This window comes from Loxodonta africana, chromosome 2 (genome assembly GCF_030014295.1).
Source record: "Loxodonta africana isolate mLoxAfr1 chromosome 2, mLoxAfr1.hap2, whole genome shotgun sequence".
In the NCBI taxonomy this organism is placed as follows: Eukaryota; Metazoa; Chordata; class Mammalia; order Proboscidea; family Elephantidae; genus Loxodonta; species Loxodonta africana.
The window spans coordinates 122,380,098-122,401,591 of NC_087343.1; the positions used below are offsets into that span (position 1 = coordinate 122,380,098).

Consider the following 21,494-nt stretch of genomic DNA (forward strand, 5'->3'; position numbering starts at 1 on the left):
ACCGGCTTCTGGGTTTGTCTGACACCAGCCGCCTCTGCCATGCTTCCCAAGTTCAATCCCAAATTCAATCCATGCTGCCAAATTCAATCCCAAGGATCATACTTGTGTACCTACTGTATACTGGTGGGGAAACTGGTGCCACATTCACCCTGGCCCCCAAGATTGGTCCCCTGGGTCTGTCTCCCAAAAAGGCTTGGTACGTTGCCGGAGCACTTAGTGACTGGATTATGCTGAAACTGAGCAGTTAGAACAGAAGGCCCTCATTCCTTCACCATATTTAAGAATACCCACCATATTCTGCCTCTGCCCTGATCATCAAAGCCCTCAAAGAACTCAGAAACAGGAAGAAGCAGAAAAATATTAAACACAGTGGAAATACCTCTTTGGATGAGATTGTCAATGCTGCTTGACAGATGCGACACCAATCTTTAGCCAGAGAACTCTTTAGAACCATTAAAGAGATCCAGGGGACAGCCTGGAGCCCAAGAGTGCAGTGGTTAAGAGTTCGGCTGCTAACCAAAAGGTTAGTAGTTTGAATCCACCAGCTGCTCCTTGGAAACCCTATAGGGTACTTCTACTTCGTCCTACAGGGGCACTATGAGTCGGAATCGACTCCACAGCAACTGACTTGGTTTTTGTTTTTTTTGTAGACAGCCTAACCTGTGGAATACAGTGCTGATGGGCTCTACCCTCCTGACACCACAGATAACACCAACTGTGGTGTAGAGGAATCTCAGCTAAGAACTACAAAGAAAAATATTTCAATAAAGATTCATTTAATAACAACCCTCACTTTCCCCTCCCTTCCCCACCCCTCCACCCCTACCCCCCTCTCCCCCAAAAAGGGCAAGGCAGCCTATTTGGAGAATACTTGCTTTTTGTGAGGAATGAGGTGGCTAGGTAGTCAATTATCCTCCAGCAAAGATTTTTAAAAAGAGAATCAGAGTACTTGTAACCTGATTCTGCAACTTCGAGGAAGCAGTCCACAGGTTGTAAAGGTTACAGGAGACTGAAAATAACACCCTAACCAGTTGATGCAACAAATCAAAGCCCTTTGTTGCCTTTTTTCTTCTCCTTACTTTAACTGGGCAACTTAATTTCTCCCAAGAGGTCCGAGATGCTATTGGTTATCTCTGAGAACCAGATCCAGGGCAAGGCTTTGAAATTTGGAAAACCGATTCACTGGAGCATTCTCTGAGGTGACTGTGTGCTTTCGCTCAGAGATCTGAGCCTGAATAAACAAGACCTGTCTGCAAGTTAGCACAGTTCAAGTGCTAACATTCAGTCCACTTAAAATCATTCCGGAACTTTCTTTCAGTAACCAGGGCTGAGAGCAGTAAGTTATTGATCCACTTCAGTTTATGTCACTTTAGAATATTTCCTGTATATTCTAGTGTTCAATAATTTTTCAGTCCCCAAATAGACTTGGGGTATAAACTGGAATTAGAAAGGGATCAATCTTCAACATTTATTCAAAATAAGCTTCCATTATTGTTGGGATTCATAAATCCCTTTTCTAATATGAACAGTCTTTGTTTTCCAAACAGACCGTATCTCCTAAGGTTCGTTGTTATTTTGGTTGCTGGAAACTCATGACATATTTTCTCTTAAAACCAGCATCATAAAGGAATGTTAGCTACTAAGATGAGCCTCCGACAACCTATCTGATCTATAAGGTAAATGAAGTATGGGGCCTTAGTAGTGTTATTACCGACCCCAACCATCATTGCGAACATTGTCTCTATGAGGAAGCACTTTGTAGACCACATTTGGATGCCAGAGACACATCTTCCCTCTCTCTTGGCTATTGAGAAACTCTCTCACTCCTGCCCCAGTGAGAGCCGCAGGGCCCAAGAGAAGCACTGATTGCAGGCTTACTGCACAACAGCACTGTCCTCTAAGTTGGCTGGAGACAACCTCCCTGAAGAGGGGGCTCTGGAGCTGAGCTGGGTGATCCGGCCACTGAGAAAGGACCATTTTGGGCAGAACTTAGTGAACCTGGGGGAGAGTGGTCAGAGGTGAGGACCAAGAGCTGGGCAGGGTCCACTGATGGAGACGGCGGGAGACAGTTTCAGCCTGAAGCTTGCAGGGGCCCCTTTACTCCTCAGTACATTTCTGCCTGGTTAATGCTGGTTAATGCTGGTAGCAGAACACAGCTCTCAATAACCTCGGTTTTATTTGGCCTCAGCAGCAATCATACTGCTGACTACTTCTGATGATCTTATTCCTTCTCTGCACCGCTGACTTCGAGGACATCGCTCTCCCCATTTTCTTCCTACATCTTTCGCTGATTGATTGGTTGGTTGGTTGATTCACTTATTTATTCCAACAAGTATTTTTAGAACAGATACTACATACCAGGCACCGTGGCAAGCTCTGGTGATATACTAGCAGATAAAACAAACCTGTGTTTCTGCCCAGTGGAGTTTAGTGGGAGAGATGGTCAAGCAAATAAATATAAACACATGATTTAAAATTTCAGCGGGATATAAGAAAACAAAATGGGGCAGTGACTGGGCCAGCACAGGAACTTGCTTTCTGAGGCGTTGCTTTTAAACTGAGACGGAAATGATGAGAGCTGCATTTCTGCCAAGAGCTCCTGCTGAGTCTCCTTATTGGCTTGTGTCCCCAGGGTGCAGTCCTGGGCTCTCTCCACTTCTCACTCTACTGATCAGCAGCCATGGCTTCAGTTACCAGCCACAAACATCCTGATGTTTCCCAACTGCTTTTCTTCAGCCCAGACCTCTCCTCTTGGTTTCTTATCTGTATACCTACCGCTTCCTAAGCATCTCCATCTGGAACTCTTCACACACATCAAATTCATGACTAAATCAAAACACATTATCTCTACTACCGTCCCCTCCTGATAAAGCAAAACAAAAGTCAAAGCAACCTAGTCCTTTTGCCATGCTCCCATTTTGGTGACTGGCCGCATTGTCTATCAGTTATGCAAACTCCCACTTCCTGCCTCACCCTGTTTCCCAGCCCTTCAGCAAATCTTGTCAACTTCACACCTTTTCTACACCTAATCCTACCACCCTAATCCTAGCAACAATTTTGCCCACCTAGACTTTTGCAATGGTTTTCTAGTCGGCCTCTCCCATTCCCTCTTGATCTTTCTCTACACTACAGAAAGAATGATTGATTTGAAATGAAAATCTAATCATCTCCTCCCCTCCCCCAACTATTTAAAATCTTTCCGTAGCTTCCTATAGGTTTTTGGATAAAGGCCAAAGTCTCTAACAAGGGCTACAAGACTGTGTGATCAAGCCTCTGTCTACTTCTTCAGCCTCTATCTCACATCTCTCTGCCCTCAAGCTACAACACTTCTCTCCTCCTTGAATTTACTCTGCATATAAGACAAAAAAAAAAAAAAAAATTTTTTTTTTTTATAAGACCCTGACCCCCACCCGTGGCTGAATGCTATCTCTTCTGGATTTCAGCCCAAATACTAAGACTTGAAGAAGCCTTCCTGGAACCATTCTGAACCAAATTCCTTTGATACACTCTTCTGCTACTATGCTCCTTGATGTTGAGATGCAGTAAAACAGATGGAGGTAGAAAGGGTGTAAAATTGGCAAGATTTGCTAACGGATTGGAAACAGAGGGTGAGGGAGGAAGCATGTGTGTGTGGGGGGGGTGGGGGGAGTTCCCATAAATGTAATAGTCTCTTTCCCCAACTAAACTTTAAGTTCCATGAAAGCCACACTGTATTTATTCTTCCAACTCCTGGTTCTTCTTCTAGCTCTCCCTACATGTGAACATTTCCTAAGACATGGTGCTCCTCCTTTTGACTCCTAGCCTTTACAACCAGAGAGGTCTCTTTAGTTCAGATGACCTCAAATACTGTTATCCTCAACCCCAAACTCTCTCCAAAGATCAAGGTAGGCATTTCCAACTAGACCGGTGGTTTTGCTACATTTTGAATGGAAACTACAGAACATTTTATTTGGCAAACTAGTACAGACACACACACAACTAATAAATTTCATGAAACAAAACTGTCACTATTTTTCCTGTCCTATTTAATTTTTTTTTTTCATATAATTTCAAGATCCACTAATGGGTCATGACCTGTAGTTTAAAACACACTGTACTAGATATTTCTACATGGACATTTCCCCTCAATCTCAAACATATTATATCTATTTCCCAACTCATTTCTCAATCAAGCCTCCTTACTAAGGAGTATGATCAATCTCTTAGTCACTCTGGATCAACATGTTAGAATCATTTTGGACTCCTCTTTCTTACCCAACAGTTGCTAAAAACCAATTGGTTCTTTCACTGCAATGTGTTGCCATCCCTCCCATCTTTTCCATCCTCACCACTTTAGTTCAGATTTTACTGTAACTTGGAATGCTTGCTGCAGTAACTTCTTAACTAGTTCCCTGCTTCTGGAATTTTCAATTAGAGGTGACATATGTTTGAAATCACAAACATATCAGAATAAAGGTCTAATTTAGCTCTCCAGTTCCACTCTAACCAACAAACTAGTATGTATCCCAGGGACTGAAATGGATGTGCCTTCATCCACTCACCAGACTTCTTGAATTATTTATTTTAATTCAGCCTGCCTCACATTTCTTAAAATTCTTGTCACAATCCAGAGGCCAAACTCTGGCTTAGTGGTAATGTAAGGCAGACTTACCCATGTCAGCAGTGACCATGGTAGACTGGTTTTCGGGGATGGAGACAGAGGTCTGGTCTTGGTCCATGCTTCGAGAGTCCTCATTGACCTCGTGTTGGCTCTGACTGAGCTCTGACCGCAGTTCTGAGTACTCATCTTCCTCTCTGAGAAAAAAAAAAGGAGAGTCAGCCACCACTGACAGAGGATGTAAGACAAATCCATAGAGAATATGTCTTTTAAAGACAAGAAGGAGACATTCAGAGAGAAGACAAACAGATCTTCCTCCAAAACACATGGACCAGGCTTCCTTTCAGGTCAATTAGATGGTCGCATCTATGGTCGGTGTGTGAAACTGAAAGGCTGCTTCGGTGTCCTCATACTTACTTGTGTATAGATTCATCTATCAGCCCACTGGAAACTTTTTCCCCTTCAAAGATTTCCTCAAGAAATCAGATTTCTTCGCTTCTCAGATTCTGGGATGAAAAAAACTGATAAAGCTACTAGTACTGAGGTACAGTAAGAAAAAAAACCAAGCAGAGTCTGATGAACAGAGTGGCACACCCCATCACCTGGAGGGCCCCACTGGTGGGCTTTCTTCTTGAAAGAGTACACACAGAGATGCTGGGGCTGGAGGTACTGGAAAACTTGCACCTGTCTGTGTAGGCCTCACTGGGTCCTTTGAAACATAAATGGATCAGTAAGTCTAAGAAATACCACACTTACTTTCCCCAAAGAAAGTGGGTAAGATCAGAGGGATGGAAAAGAGGAAGGGGTAAGGACAAAAAATGAGAGACAGAATACCGCTCAAAGGTCTATTTCCTTCAACTTGCATTTGCTAACAGGAGGCCAACATTTAAATGCAGCCACATTGCATTTTCACATGTATACCTAATGCATTCTCTGTCCTTCACAGATTCCCAGACCTTTAGTTCCTGAATTGTACTATTAGCATGCCAGGAAAACTGAGAACTGGGGTATGTATTTCAAAGCACATGCATCTCCCCCTCCCTGACCACCACTACACACTGGACATAAACCAAAAAAAAACCAAACCCGTTGCTGTTGAGTCAATTCCGACTCATAGCGACCCTATAGGACAGAGTAGAACCGCCCCATAGAGTTTCCAAGGAGACCCTGGTGGATTTGAACTGCCAACCTTCAGGTTAGCAGCCATAGCACTTAACCACTATGCCACCAGAGTTTCCATACATTGGACATAGGTATAAAAAAAAAAACCCATTGCCATCCAATCTATTCTGACTCACAGCAACCCTATAGGATGGAATAGAACTGCCACATAGGGTTCCCAAGGAGCTCCTGGTGGAATTGAACTGTGGACCTTTTGGTTAACAGCCATAGCTTATAACCACTATGCCACCAGGGTTTCCAGGTATGGAGAGGGCAAAATCAACCCTCTTTCAAGTATTTATTTTACAAATGGGCCAGAAAAGAAAGCAGTCAGGGGATTAATTGTGGATTTGGGAAGCCCACCGGTGTGTGCTCAGCCCCAAGGGGAGGATGTCTGTGAAGAAATCTCGGAAGAGGTGAAATCCTCTTAGCCTGGCATTCATTGTAAGTTCTCAACAACCACAGGGACAGAAAGTCTAGAGTCTTGGGTTTTGGGTAGACCAAGATGATAAGTGGTGATCACTGAGGTTGGGGAAAAGCAAGTGCCATTTTAAACTGGGGAGATGGATCTATAAATTAGAGAAAAGTGAAGACTCTCCAGAGTTCTTGGTTCTCTTAAGAAATCAACAGCTTCCCCCTGGTGTGATTCAGATGAGTCCTTGCTTTCTTAGGCATTTTTAATAAAAGACAAGTAGAAATCTAGGAAGACTTTTAAAAGACAGAAAGCCCCCAGCTATGCAAAATATGAATTAGAATGGGAGTGGTAAAGACAAACAATACAGGTTACTGTTCCATGAATAAGTTAATTATTAGACATCTCATCTGCCAAAGCCAACTATAATTAGCTTTAGGAACAAAAACAATCAAAAAGTACTCTTAAGAGTCACCTTTTTGGTATAGAGGGTAATTGTTTGTGCACTGATACATCAGCTTTCCTTTCAGTCAGCACTTAAAATTCTGATTTTAGTTAACAGGAAATTGTGTGCATGATGAATAAATTACCTTTGTGGCATGGCCAATGTAATCAGCTTCTGCTTGGCTGAGGATGTTTACAGCCAAGAAAGCTAATGATAAATGCTGCTGCTGTTTCCCTGGTATAAATGGCATTTATAAAATCTTTAATAGCCACCTTAAGCTTTCCTGGCTTGGCAGGGTCCAAATCATATAGTGCCTGCCAAATCTCCTCCTTTGTACTGAATTATTTCCAGGGATTATTGGGATGAACTTTGTAAAAGAATGAATAGGGAAGGGGCTGGAAAGGGAAGCTGTTGATTATAGGAAACAATCCCTCCTGAGGTCAGAACACAGTCTGAAGGAGAATTATACCTCACAAGAAATATCATCTTAGAAGGCTTTCAGTGGAATGAAATTCAAACTAAGGTTCCCCACTCAAAATATTTGAGCGCCAAAACAAGGATAGGAAAGCACAGACTAGCTGGATTTGTCTTCCAGGAAAGAAACATGTTCACAACCCATTCTAACCTAGGAAGGATGCTGTGGGTGAATACAGGAGGGGCGTCTGGGGCTGCCGGTGTCGGTAGTGACCAGGGAAGACCTCCTGGATGAAGCAAGATCAAGATGAGTGCAAGACAAGTAGCTTTTAGATATGTCCTGAGGGTGGAAGGGCACACGCAAAGGCTCAGAGTTGTGAAGGTATGTAGCTACATAAGTATAAGTGGTTCAGTATGACTGAAACCAAAATGGGGTGCAGAATGGAAAAACGAGGCTGGAGAAGCACTCAGGGACCTCAAGACCAAGGATGCTTTTCTGCTAAGCTAAGAGGCTCAAGCTTGATCCTGAAAGTATTTGGAGGCTACTGAGGATCTCCCAGCAGAGCAACATGGTCAGATTGTGATTTAATCTGGTGGCTATGGAGAAAAGACTTAAGGAGGCCAAGGATAGTGACTGCAAGATTCCAGGCAAGAAATGATACAGGCCTTACCCCAGTGACTTGCCCAGGGGTATATAATTACAGAAGTGACAGTGGGTAGCAAGGAGGAGGCAGGTTCAAGAGATATTTAGGAGGTAGCATCCATGGGACCCTGGATGTTAGAGATGGTGAGAAAGGTTCCAGGGATGACTCCAAGGTTTCAGGGTAGATGGTGAACCTTGGAAGAGGGAGGATCTCAAAAGGAAATCATGGGTGGGAAGAAATACTCTGGACAGAGAAAACAGACTGTGAGAAAGCTCAGGGCCTGCTGGAGGAGAGGCAACAAAAACACATGCAAGTAAAGCAAATAGTACTCGGAGGTGGAAAGCTACCTTGCAAAAACATCAGGGAGCATTTTGAGAACTAGTTATAAAAGAGTTAAACTGAGTAAATGTTAGAAAGTTTGCTCAAATGTGTTGTTTCTCCCATTGACTTTGGCAAAACACCATGCAGTTGCATATTCATCTTGTCTCCCACCTGCATCATTCCTTAAACGAGGTTGGAGCCCGGGACTGGAAAACAGCAAAGCTAATTGTCTCAGGGCCTGTTGGGAGTCAACCTGGGATCACAGCATAGATAACCAACTGATGCTCAGGGGCTTCCTCTCTCTCCTCTATTATGCAGAAGCACTGGTCCATCAAGAGTGATGGGACACAGATGTCAAAAATACTCTAAGGGCATTTTTTCACAAAGACACAAATCCGAGGTGCACTTGCCAGGCTGCTCTACGCCGCAGGGAGTCACCGACCTAGTGATGGTGTCTAGCTGACCACACAGCATCAGCATCTCAAAGTGACTGCACTGATTCCCTTCTTTTGTACATAGTAGTAACTCCTGTCAAGTGATAAATTACTTCTTTGGGGGAAAAAGTACCTCCCAAAAGAACACCAACTGCTAATGCTGATGATCAAAAAGAAGACAAAGTGGAAAGGTCCAAGAAATGATCATTTTAAATCAGACAACTAGAAGCTTTGTTAGACTGATGAATGTGGATAATTATATGCTATTGTGGTAGTTTCATAATTAGGGAATTATAAAGTTCTCAGGTATTTTTCTTTGGAACATAAAAGGTCATCTCACAGTATTTTAAACGTGTATTATTTGATTCACTTAGAAGCATCTGTAAAGTGTGTTCTCGTCATTCTACCTAGAGTTGCAATAATAATGCTGCTAGCTTTGGAAACCCTGGGGTATAGTGGTTAAGAGCTATGGGTGCTAGCCAAGAGGTCGGCAGTTCGAATCCACCAAGCGCTCCTTGGAAACTCTACGGGGCAGTTCTACTGTCCTATATGGTTGCTATGTGTCACAATCAACTTGATGGCAGTGGGTTTGGTTTTGGTTTGCTAGCTTCAAAAAGAAAGAAAAAGCTTCTAAGGAGGCAGGCATTGCACACACACACCTCTGTAATCACTGGCAGGGGCAGAAAAGTCACTAACTGTTCAAATTGGAAGTGATCTTAGAGACCATCTCACCTAGGATGGGTACCTTTATTTTATAAATGAGATAAACGAGGCCTCAAGAGGCAAAGTGACTTATACAGGATTATGTAATGAGTTAGTAGCGCAGCCTAAGTCCTTTCTAAATTTAGTACCAATGAAACAGCCATCTACTACTGTGGCTCAAGAAAAATATTTTTTATTGTTCTTTATTTTTAAAGATCATGTCTCGTTATTCATTATGGGTGAAAGGAACCAATCAGAAAAGGGAAAAGTCAGTGAAAGTATAACTCTCACCTGCTGTGCAGACTTCAAGCTGAAGTATTATGAAGTCTGCAGCATTTGATAAAATATCATATATCATTAGCTATCCTTATAAAAAAAAAAATTATAGCTACTCTATTTTCGGCACACACTCATGCCTTGTCACTGGAGAGGAGTAATCTGTGAAGAAGATCCAGGGGAGACAACTGTCTTCCTTGGCAACAGTCAGTCAACTGTGGGCAGCCAACCCAGCCTACCTGGCCTGGTGTTTTTTATTGAACCACATTCTGTCATTCTTAAAATTAGAGGTAGTCTTTCCCTGAAATGGCTGTCATTCTTTTAAAGAACAAAGAATTTTTATAGATAATAAGGAGGAAAAGTATTCCTTTCAGTACCCTCAGAAGATCTGTACCAGGAAAGAAGTGATGAGTCAAGCACTATTCCTCTTGGAATTCTACTTGCTCGTGCATTTTCCATTGAGCTGACAGAAAGATCTGACTCATGCATGAGTCTTTTGGTGAATAAGTGAACAAACAGGATTTTGAAATGCTCTCCTCTGTATGTAATAATCTGTCGTTATCAATTTAGTGCCAGTTTTAACAAGATCTAATTGATATGGAATCCAAATTCAAGAACTTCCAAATAGTGAACAAGGGTTTAATATACCGCATACAGGAATACTGTATATATATATATGTATATATGTATATCAGCAAATGGTTATTGCTCAGCTACTAACCAAAAAAACTGGAGGTTCAAGCCTACTCAGAGATGCGTTGAAAGAATGGCCTGACAATCTACAATCTACTCCCACAAAGTCAGCCATTGAAAACACTTGGAGAACAGCTCTACTCTGACGCATATGGGGTTGCCATGAGTCAGAATCAACTCCACAGCTATTGGTTAAATTGATACGCACATACATATATTTATTTATTACTTCTTAGGCCATAAATAAATCAGAACACCATGTTTTGTTGGGAGATAAAGAGGCTTTGGCTGCACTGTGTTTGAAATGCAGGAACATCAAATGGACAGATCCAGCATGCAGGTTAAAGTGTGGGCCTAAAGATCAGGAGAGAGATCAGGCTCACAGGGGCGGGTCTGAAGTCTTAAAGGTCGGATTATATTACAGTAGATGGAGACTTTGGATATTATCTCAGTCCCAAAATGAGGGGCATTTTGGAGACAAGGAAGCTGGGGCCCAGAAGGGTTAACTGCTATGCCTGTGGTCATACACCTAGAAGGCTGCTTCCATTCAAAGTAAAGGTGTGGAGAGGAGTGCCCAGGACAAGAGCCGAGGTTGAGGATAGATGCCAAGGAAAGAAGAGAAGACCCAGGAATGACGGGTCCTAGAGGTTTGAGAAGAACACATCAGAAGGAAAGGAGAACTTAAGGTAAAGTGCTGTAGAAAATGACCTGTAACAAGAAAAAGCCATTGGATTTTGCAGTTAAGAAATCATTGGTGATTTAAAAAAAAAAAACGTTTCAGTAAACTGTCAGGGTCAGAAGCCAGGCAGCAGTGGGCTAAAGAACAAACTGGAAATGAAGCAGAAAACATGGACTACTCATGAGAGCTGGCAGTGAAAGGCTCATATTATGAGAGTAGCTTATGGGAAAAGAAAATAATCTCCCTGGGAAACAAAAGATCTCATGTTTAATTCGTTTAGACTTATTTTTTCAGATTTAAAGTGAACTACTGATGTACTTTTTTTTTTTAATGATTTATTTTTGTTGTTGTTGAAAATATACACAGCAGCATATATACCATTTCTACATGTACAATTCAGCGACGTCGATTACATTCTCCAAGTTGTGCAAACATTCTCACCCTCTTTTTCTGAATTGTTTCTCCACCGCTAACATAAACTTACTGCCCCCTAAGGTTTCTATCTAACTTTTTGAATTGGCTGTGGTCAATTTGATCCTATATATATAGTTCTTAAAAGAGCACAATTCTCAAGGCAGACATTCTTTACTAATTAAAAAAAAAAAAACCATTGCTGTTGAATCAGTTCAGACTTATAGCAACCCTATAGGACAGAGCAGAATTGCCCCATATGATGTGCTTTTCCATTTTCCCCATCCTATTATATAATCTCCCAAGTCAGATGAGCAATAATAATAATAATAAAAGCCACTTATATTTACAACAATGACAAAAAAAAAAAAAAAAGTAGCTGCTGAGGCTGCTTATGTATAACCAAACACCTCAAGGGATTTGGTTCCTTGGTTTAGAGTCATAGTTTCATGGGATATCCCAGTTAATTTGCCTACTAATGCATTTAGTGGTTCTGTTCTACCTCCTGGTTCGTTGCATAGTGCCTGGAGCCTAAAAAGCTTGCAAGTGGCCATCCAAGGCACAATTGGTTGCTATTCACCTGGAGCAACAGAGGAAGAAGGAGAGTCAAGAATAGGAGAAAGATATGGAATGTGCAGCTAATTGCCTTCTTTGCTATGAGACCAGAAGAACTGGATGGTACCTGGCTACCATTACTGAATGTTTTGATCAAAGATGGCATAGAAGAACCCTAATCAAAAGGGGGAAAATGTAGAACAGAATTTCAAATTCTCATTGACTCTGGACTTTCTGGAGCCATAGAGGGTGGATAAGCCCCTGAAACTATTGTTTTCAGATCATCTTTAAACCTTAAACCAAAAATATCCCTGAAGTCATCTCAAAAGTGAACTATAGTTTAGCTTAACTAAAAAAGGTTGGCCTTGAGAATTATGCTCATTTAAGATCTACCTACAATGGATAAAATTAACAACAGCAACTGGAAAGATTAGATAAGAACCTTAGGGAGCATGGTGTATGTTAATGAAGGAGTTTATGTTAATGAAAGAGGAATACCTCAGAAGATGAGGGAGAGAATGGTAGCACAATCCCAAGAATGTAATCAATGTCACTAAATTGTACATGTAGAAAATGCTGAATTGGTGTATGTTTTGCTGTGTATATTCTCAAGAACAACAAAATAAATGAAGTTTAGGGAAAAAAGCCACTCATAACATATAGTTAAGTAAAAAAGCACATATTAGAAAACACAGTGTACTGTATGACCCAATTTGTGTAAAATACTCATGAATAAAATTTTTACAAGGCCATTTATATACAAAATGCCCAGTGTTTATTTCTAGGAGATGAGGTTTCGGATGCAAAGAAAACAAAAATCCTCACGACTGGCCAATAAGCAACATCATGATAAATGGAGAAAAGACTGAAGTTGTCAAGGATTTCATTTTACTTGGATCCACAGTCAATGACTGTGGAAGCAGCAGTCAAGAAATCAGACAATGCATTGCATTGGACAAATCTGCTGCAAAAGGCCTCTTTAGAGTGTTGAAAAGCAAAGATGTCACTTTGAGGACTAAGGTGCACCTGACCCAAGCCATGGTGTTTTCAGTTGCTTCATATGCATCTGAAAGCTGGACAATGAATGAGGAAGACCAAAGAATTGACACCTTAGAATTGTGGTGTTGGCGAGGAATACTGAATGTACCATGGACTGTCAGAGGAATGAACAAATCTGTCTTGGAAGAAGAACAACCAGAATGCTCCTTAGAAGCAAGGATGGTAAGACTACATCTCACATACTTTGGACATGTTATCAGGAGGAATCAGTCCCTGGAGAAGGACATCATGCTTGGTAAAGCAGAAGGTCAGTGGAAAAAAGGCCCTCAACGAGAGGGACTGACACAGTGGCTGCAACAATGGGCTCAAGCATAACAATGATTGCGAGGATGGTGCAGGACTGGGTAGTGTTTTGTTGTGTTGTACACAGGGTCACTACGAATCGGAACCAACCTGACTGCACTGAACAACAACAACAGGCAGAATCCAGTGAGGAAAACAAACTACGCTGGGTGTTTTAAGTGAAGAAGGGAGGGTGGGTGGAAGCCACCCCGAGCTGTCATGTTTGCCATCACAGCTGCAGTCACTCAAAGATCAGGAAACTGCTGCTGCCTTCATACCTGGTCCACAGCCCCAGACAGGGCTGCACCTGGCAGTGGAATGAAGAGTCTGGCCAGTCAATGCACCAAAGCCTGTGTCAGCAACCACTGTCATGGCCTGGGGGAGAATGGCTCCCACCTCCCTTCTGTCTTCCAAACCCACGCAAGGACATCTGACTGGTGAAGCTATTTATGTGGTCTGGAAAGTAGTCCTAATGGTCTAGCCCCTTTGATTCTGGGAAGGTTAAATAGATGGGTAGAAATGGACCAAGTGCCAGACAATAACCTCACAGTCTACCCTCTTTGGCTACTCAGCAAACATAAGCACCCTTTTACTCACATTAAAACTTCCAAATTGCAACAGCAATGGCACCAAGCTTCTGTAGCTGTCCCTTGCTCCAATATAAAAGGAAACCATTAGTTATTGTATCCACTGCTACATGATCTTCACTCCTCTTCTATTTCAATGACAAACTCACCTGGATATCTTATAACCTAACTACTAAATTATAACTTTATAATTTATAAACCAACTAAACTTACGTAGGAGTACTGGTGGCACAGTGGTTAAGAGCTCAGCTGTTTACCAGAAGGTTGGCAGTTTGAATCCACAGCCGCTCCTTGGAAACCTTATGGGGCAATTCTGCTCTGTCCTATAGGGTCACTATGAGTCAGATTCGACTTGACGGCAATGGGTTTTGAACATTATGTAAACTCATAGGGGAAAATAAGAGGAAAAAGAAAATTGCCTAGCCTCAAGGTTGGTGGCTTGAACCCACCAACCATTCTGTGACAGAAAAGACCTAGCGATCAGCTCCCATAAAAATTTCAGCCTAGGAAACCCTATGGGGCAGTTTTAGGGTCACTATGTGTTGGAATCAACTCGACGGCATACAACAGAAACAACAATAATATAAAAAAGCAAGAAAATAGCCATCATTTCTGCGAATCCATGTATTCTACCTATGAGAACAGCAGCACCATATACTGTTTCTAGTTGGTAGCATTTACCACATCTCCAGGGCATGGAAAAATGATACCCCTCAGATAGTGTCATAACTAGGCCCAATGGGATGGACTCAGGCCCAAATGCCACTTGCCGCCTGTCCTTCATAAGCCCCACTCTGACTGGTAGACTTTGGTGGCATTTTGGGTCTCCAGGGACTGCCATCAGCTCAGAGCCAGTGTCCAGTAATGTCCCCAGAATATGGTTATCTCTTTTCCCCATGGCACAGTCACCCTTGTAAGTGGCTGTGTTCTCTTTGAGATGGCTAGAAGGAAGATTTACTGTCCCCAGTTGTGGCAGGGTTGTACACATCTTCCCCTTCATTCAAGGGGCTCTGGATCTATGAACTGGGTCAGATAAGGGAACTTAATGAGAGACCATGATTTTCGATGGTGGTGGCAAGTCAAGTTCACCAGTTTTTTGTTTGTTTGTCTTACTATAAACAATAAGTAAGACTATAGTAGGTTGCCTATTTATGTCAGTCAGTCCTAGAAACCCCATGACCTATTGTTGTTGTTAGGTGCTGTCGAGTCAGTTCCTACTCATAGCAACCGTATGCACAATAGAACGAAACAGTGCCTGGTCCTGTGCCACCCTCACAATTGTTGCTATGCTTGAGCCCATTGTTGCAGCCACTGTGTCAATTCATCTCATTGAAGATCTTTGTTGTTTTCACTGACCCTCCACTTTACCAAGCATGATGTCCTTCTCCATGGATTGATGCCTCCTGACAACATGTCCAAAGTATGTGAAATTCAGTCTCGCCATCCATGCCTCCAAGGAGCATTCTCGTTGTACTTCTTCCAAGACAGATTTGTTCTTGACCAATTAGCCACTAACAAAGATCCCTACAGGTCAAATCATTTTGATTACTACTCAGACCCTGTTGCCTAATACAGTGACCAAGTCTACGTTGATTTCAGCAGTTAAGTGGTATCAAGAACCCCATTTTAACAATGTCATCTCCAACTCAACTTTCCTGATTCCCTAGGCCTCTGGATTCCATCTACATTAAATCAGGGAAGCTCTGGCATTTCAACATCATTTAATGTAGCCCTCAGCAGAGTCCAGGTTTCAGTCACTCAAACTGCCTGAGCTAAATTCTGGATTCAGAATCTTTGGTAGTCATATAAATAAATTCATCATCAATCCAACGCTGTATTCCTCTCTCCCTGGTCTAGAATTCTTAAACCTTAACCCCACACATCCATTTCTATGAAATTAAATTAACAAAATCTTACAAATCTTTTGGCATGTTAGCTGTATCTTTCAAGGTTGGACTTTCTTCTTATCCCACTGGGGCATCTTGGAATTTGACTAATTTTAGGTCTAGAGGAATGGAGGAGGAGAAGGGCATGAAGATATCTGGTATCCCCTTTCAAGGTAAATACCTCCGATATTATTTCAGTCTCTAAGAATGGTAGGACTAGCTTTATCAAGATGGAAAAGAGACTGCTTCTGTTGGAAGGGAAACTCAGTGGTATTTGCACAAGCTAGGTATTTGAAGTCATTTGACTCTACCCAAATATCCCCATTCAAATTCTCAGTTTCATCTTTTTCTATCAATGTTCAATCTTCACGTAAGAGACCTAATGTGGCTTTGAATTCAGCTTACACTGGAATCCAGCAACCTGCAGTATCTAACTCTTGGCTACATTAGCCATGTGGCTATAAGAGATGAAGCAGAAAACATGGACTACTCTGATTGTGACCTGAGATTAAAAATTCAAAACTATGAGCTTGTCATTTTCTTTAAGCAATTCATTATTGCTTAAATGTAGATATACCACAGCTATGTAAACTATTCCCTTTTCAATGTTTTTTTTCAGCTTCTGAAATAAATTACTGACTCAAGCCCAGATTGAAAGTAGAAGAGATTCTGTAACAGCATGGCACCTGACTAGAGTGACAATCAATTGTCTAGACCCTGGATATGAGGGCAGTTTGATTTCATCCGAGAAGTTCCAGTGGTGCAGTGGTTAAGTGCTCAGCTGCTAATCAAAAGGTCAGTGGTTTGAATTCACCAGCCATTCTGAGGAAGAAAATATGGCAGTCTGCTTCCATAAAAGATCACAGCCTTGGAAATCCTATGGGCAGTTCTACTCTGTCTAATAGGGTTGTTATGAGTTGGAATCAACTGGATGGCAGTAGGTTTGGGTTTGAGTTCATCCAAGGTGTCTCGTTCCTGCTGTATCAGGCCTATCGCAGCATCTCAGGACCTGAGGTCAAACCAATGTCCTAGAGTCCTTGGGCTGGGGAGCTGCCTTAGCCATTGCAGCTCAGAGGATAAGAAGACCCTTGTCTTGCTGGCCCACATGTCTGCCCATCTTCCAGCCTTGCAGGGCGTCCCCTCAAGGAGGGGCCAGCTCATTTACATAATAAAAACTGGCAGAATCTAATGTGACATCTGCACAGATATAATCTCTCTTAAATAAAAAGTACTAACGAATGTTTATGGTCAAGAAGCTCACTGTATTTTAACATGAAGCAGTTCGGCCATTACATTTAAACATCCTGAAATTGAGTTTTCTAGTTGATGTGTGAGGCATTTTTTTTTTTTCACAACTCACTGAGCCCATTTGCCTTCACCTTCTCAAATGTTTAAAAGAGCAATACGTTTTAATGGAAATTACAAATTTGCCTGTGTCCTCTGTTGGGCTCCTTTACATTTGCTATAATCATTTCTTTAGGCTAAAAATTCTATTCTGCTCATGTATTTCTAACCTACAATCATTCTGAAGACCAGGATACAATTTTAAAGGCTTGAGGTTCCAAGTTGGAACATGAAATTTATTGTGTGGCTCCAGCTCAGTGCAAATTTTTCCACAATTATGCCCAAAAAAACAGAGGCCCATCAGTACCCTCATCAAGTAGCCCTGTCATTACTGTTACTTTCAGAGTTGGAAAAAAATGCATCCAAAGTTTCCTCTGACCCAGGACTTCTAGAGCATGAATTTAAAGTAGCTGCCTCTAAAAATGTTTTAATTGCGGCTTGCACAAACACAGCACAAACAAAGTACCCTTTCTTCAGAAAGGTAGGTGCCAACCACTTGCTTTCCTCAGAGCTGCTCCCTGAGCTCAGCCAGTAAGATAAATGTTCTCATCTCTGGCTCAGCAAGTAATTTAAAGCAATCCCCTCCTCTAAACGAGGGCAGGCAGTCACACCAACTTAGTACTGTGTGCGGGAGATTTAGTGAATGATGAACAAGGAAAGCAGGAACCCTGCCACTTTTTTTTTTTCATTATGTAAAATTTATTTGTAAATTAGAGTTAAGAGAACAGAAATCACCATATGAAGATAACTATTACTAATATCTTGGTATATTTATTTCTAGCATTTTTCTATTTCTAAATATAAATATGAGGAGCCCTGCTGGAACAATAGATAAGCGCTTGGCTGTTAACCGAAAGGTCAACGGTTCAAACCCACCAGTTGCTCCACAGGAGAAAAATGTGGCAGTCTGCTTCCATAAAGACTACAGCCTTGGAAGCCCAGTGGGCAGTTCTGCTGGATCCTATAGGGTCTCTATGAGTCAAAATTGACTTGAAGGCAATGGGTTTGAATATATGTCTACAAAATTGGGAGTTTAATGGCCTCTACATTTTTTTTTATCCTGCCCTTTTTCATTGTGATAAAAATATATACGACAAAACATTTGCCATTTCAACATTTTTTACATGTACAATTCAGTGACATTAATCATGATTATCATGTTGTACAACCATCATCCCTGTTTCCAAATTTTTCCATCTCTTTTAACAGGAAGCCCAATGCCCCCTAAGCAATAGTTCCTTTTCCCCCCTTTCCTCTCACTTTAGGTAATCACTAATAATCTTTGGTCTCCATACATTAGCCTACTCTAGATATTTCGGGTAAGTGGAGTCATACTGTATTTGTCCTTTTATAACTGACTTATTTCATTCAGCATAATGTTTTCTTTTTCTCATGAACTATTTATTGATTTACACACAGTGTTTAAATCTATTCATTGAACATCAAATTGTAACCCTCAGAAATGTTATAGTCTGGCTTCTAATGTAGACTGCCCTCTTTAAACTCCCAATTCCTTTTCACTGAAAATAGCATTTTAAGCACAGGTTTTTTTTTTTTTTTAATAATTTTATTTATTTTGTTGCTGTTGTTGAGAATATACACAGCAGAACATACACCAATACAACAGTTTCTACATGTACCATTAAGTTGACATTGATCACATTCTTCGTTGTGCAACCATTCTCTCCCTCCTTTTCTGAGTTGTTCCTCCCCTATTACCATAAATTCACTGCCCCCTAAGACTCCTATCTAATGTTTCCAGTTGCTATTGTCAATTTGATTCCGCGTAGACAGTTCTTAAAAGAGCATAATGCTCTCAAGGCGGGCATTTTTTTTTTTTTACTATTTAAGCTAAACTACTACTGTTTGGTTTTAAGAAGATTTCATGGATTATTTTTGGTTTGAGGTTCAAAGATTATCTCAGGGCAATAGTTTCAGGGGCTCATCCAACCTTCATGGCTCCAGGATGTCTGGAGTCTGTGAGAATTTAAAATTCTGTTTTACATTTTTCTCCTTTTGATCAGTATTCTGTGGAATCTTTTGTCAAACTCTTCAGTAATGCTAGCTGGGCAGCATCCAGTTCTTCTGGTCTCATGGCAAAGGAGGTATCAGGATATTGTTTTCAAGGTTCATCCATGTTATAAGCATGTATCAAGACTTTGTTTCTTTTTATGGCTGAGTAATATTCCATCATAGGTACGTACCACATTTTGTTTATCCATTTATCTGATGATGGAATTAGTCTGTTTCTACCTTTCGGCTATTGGGAACAGTGCTGCAAAGACCATTTGGTGTACAAGTATTTGTTTGTGTTCCTGCTTTCAATTCTTTTTGGTAATATACCTAGGAGTAGAACTGCTGGATCATAAAGTCAAATTCTGTTTAACTTTTTTGAGGAAACACTGAACTATTTTCCACAGTGCCTGCCAGTCACTTTTATGGAAAGAAAATTAAGGCAGAAATATTCTGGACTCTGACCCTTTGCTAAGTATAACTTCAAAGCTGTCCTTTAATAATTTCAAGCTCAGTTTTTCATCAATAAAATGATGGATCACATCTTGCCTCCTATCTTAGGAGTCAGGTAAGAGGATAATAAGCCAGTGATGGTAAAGCAACTTGAAGTAAGCTCAAAATATTATTAGATTATCTAGAAGCCTACAGTAATGCTTAGTTATAAGCCACATCCACAAATCTCTTAAGATCCTCCAGGGAGGCACAGAGCTTACACATCTAGAGCGGACCTAATGAACCAAAGAGAGGGGGGTAGGTATGCTGGTCTCCAAGACAGACGGGAACACCATTTAGAACCAGTTAATAAAGCACTTTACTTAACTTCAGAGAGTCTGTACTCTTATCCATAAACTGGTTTATTCTTACCCTGTCTACCTCCATTGTGCGGATCAATGTCGGAACAGGATAAGGGAGGTGAAATCTCATAGTTAATAAAGCCTAGAGAAAGTACTTTATAAATCGTAAAATTATAGTTACAAATAAAACATCATCATAATTTCAGGAGGACCACTTCAACTCCAAGACCCATGGTATGGCACAGAGGGCAGAGAGAAAGCCATGACTTGGACCCTCTTTACCTGATAGTGGTGCCTTGCAAACGGTCTATCTTCTTATTGAGCTCTGCGATGATGCTGTGGAGCTCTGTGATGCGCTCCTCGTACCGAAGCGTCGTTCGCTCCTGGACATCCTCATGCTCTCTCATGAGGTGGGACTGCTCACACTAGGATCAGAGAATAGAAGTGCCAATGAGTTGATGCCCCTATAGATGAGTGATTTCAAGTTTTACGGCCTCAACCCATCAAAACCTCAACACAGAGTATGCCCAAAATAAAACACCTGCCTGCTCACTTGTCTGGCAATCCTAAGAACCACATTAACAGCTACATTTTACAATGTCCATGGTGGACATCTGAGTTTTTGCCTTCTTTGGGGAAACACTGCATATAGTCTTTGTGAGATTATACAAGTACCCTACTTTCGCCCGAGCCAAGAAGTGAGGACGCGGCCCAAACTGGACTCAGCTATCTTCTTTTGAGGACTTAGTCTTGAGTGGATGAACCTAAGGCTGCTTGGAGTTGATTCTCCTGACTGAGCATCCTGAAGAGACTGCCCCTTAGCTGCTGCTGCCATATCCCTAGAACTTGCTCCCAGAGTTCCTTTATGGCTATTCAGTTGTCTCTTCTTACCAATTCCTTCCTTTTTTTGCTGATTTTGTCAGGGTACGCATCAGCTGCTTTTAGACTAAATAATCTTAAGTGTTCTAATGCTATTTCTCACCTGGCTATGTTATCTGCAGTCATAATGCTTTCCAATATTCTTTCCTACCAGACACTAAAAGCTCCTCGAAGGCAGTGACTAAGTGTTTTCATTATTTAGCTCTACCAGTTGCCATTGAGTCAATGCTGACTCGTAGAGACTTCACGTGTGTTAGAGTAGAACTGTGCTCCAACGGGTTTTCAGTGGCTGATTTTTTTTTAGAAGTAGACTGCCAGGCCTTTCTTCTAAGGTGTGTCTAAAACCAAAACCAAACCCATTGCTGTTGAGTTGATTCCGACTCATAGTGACCCTTTATGACAGAGTAGAACTGCCCCATAGGGTTTCCATGGCTGTAAATCTTTCCAGAAGCAGACTGCCACATCCTTCTCCTGTGGAGCAGCTGGCAGTTCCAAACTGCTGACCTTTTGGTTAGCAGCCACTGCACCACCAGGGTTCCTAAGGTACCTCTAGATGGATCCAAACTTCCAACCTTTCAGGTAGCAATCAAGGACGCAAACTGTATGCATCACCCAGGGTCTCTGTTTAGCCCTAAGCACCGGGCATATGGCTGGTTTACTGTGATGATCTGTAAGTGCTTGGAATGAATGAACTGCAATGTCATCAGTGTCAGGATGGCTACTTTGCAGAAATAATAACAAAAGAGGCTAAGGAGCTTTGCTTACTCAGCGTTTGATGTACTAAGAGGCAATAGGTACTATAAATACATTTTTGTAACCAGAGTTTAAATTCTAAGGAGCCCCTTTCACCTCTTCCTCTTTTCTCCACCCTCCTGAGCCTCCCTCCAACCCCTGCCAGTCACTGTG

The 21,494-nt window shown here is 41.6% G+C and overlaps 1 protein-coding gene across 3 annotated transcripts in view; it reads right to left on the reverse strand.

Moving 5' to 3' along the window:
• MCC (MCC regulator of WNT signaling pathway) overlaps positions 1-21,494 on the reverse strand; it is a 542,131-nt gene that overhangs the window by 106,316 nt on the left and 414,321 nt on the right. For all 3 annotated transcript variants that reach the window (XM_064275031.1, XM_064275022.1, XM_064275034.1), the window contains 2 exons: positions 19,992-20,134; positions 4,652-4,794 (listed from right to left, as the gene is read on the reverse strand). In XM_064275031.1, coding sequence (XP_064131101.1) covers positions 4,652-4,794; positions 19,992-20,134 — 286 coding nt within the window. The remainder of the gene's footprint in view (positions 1-4,651; positions 4,795-19,991; positions 20,135-21,494) is intronic.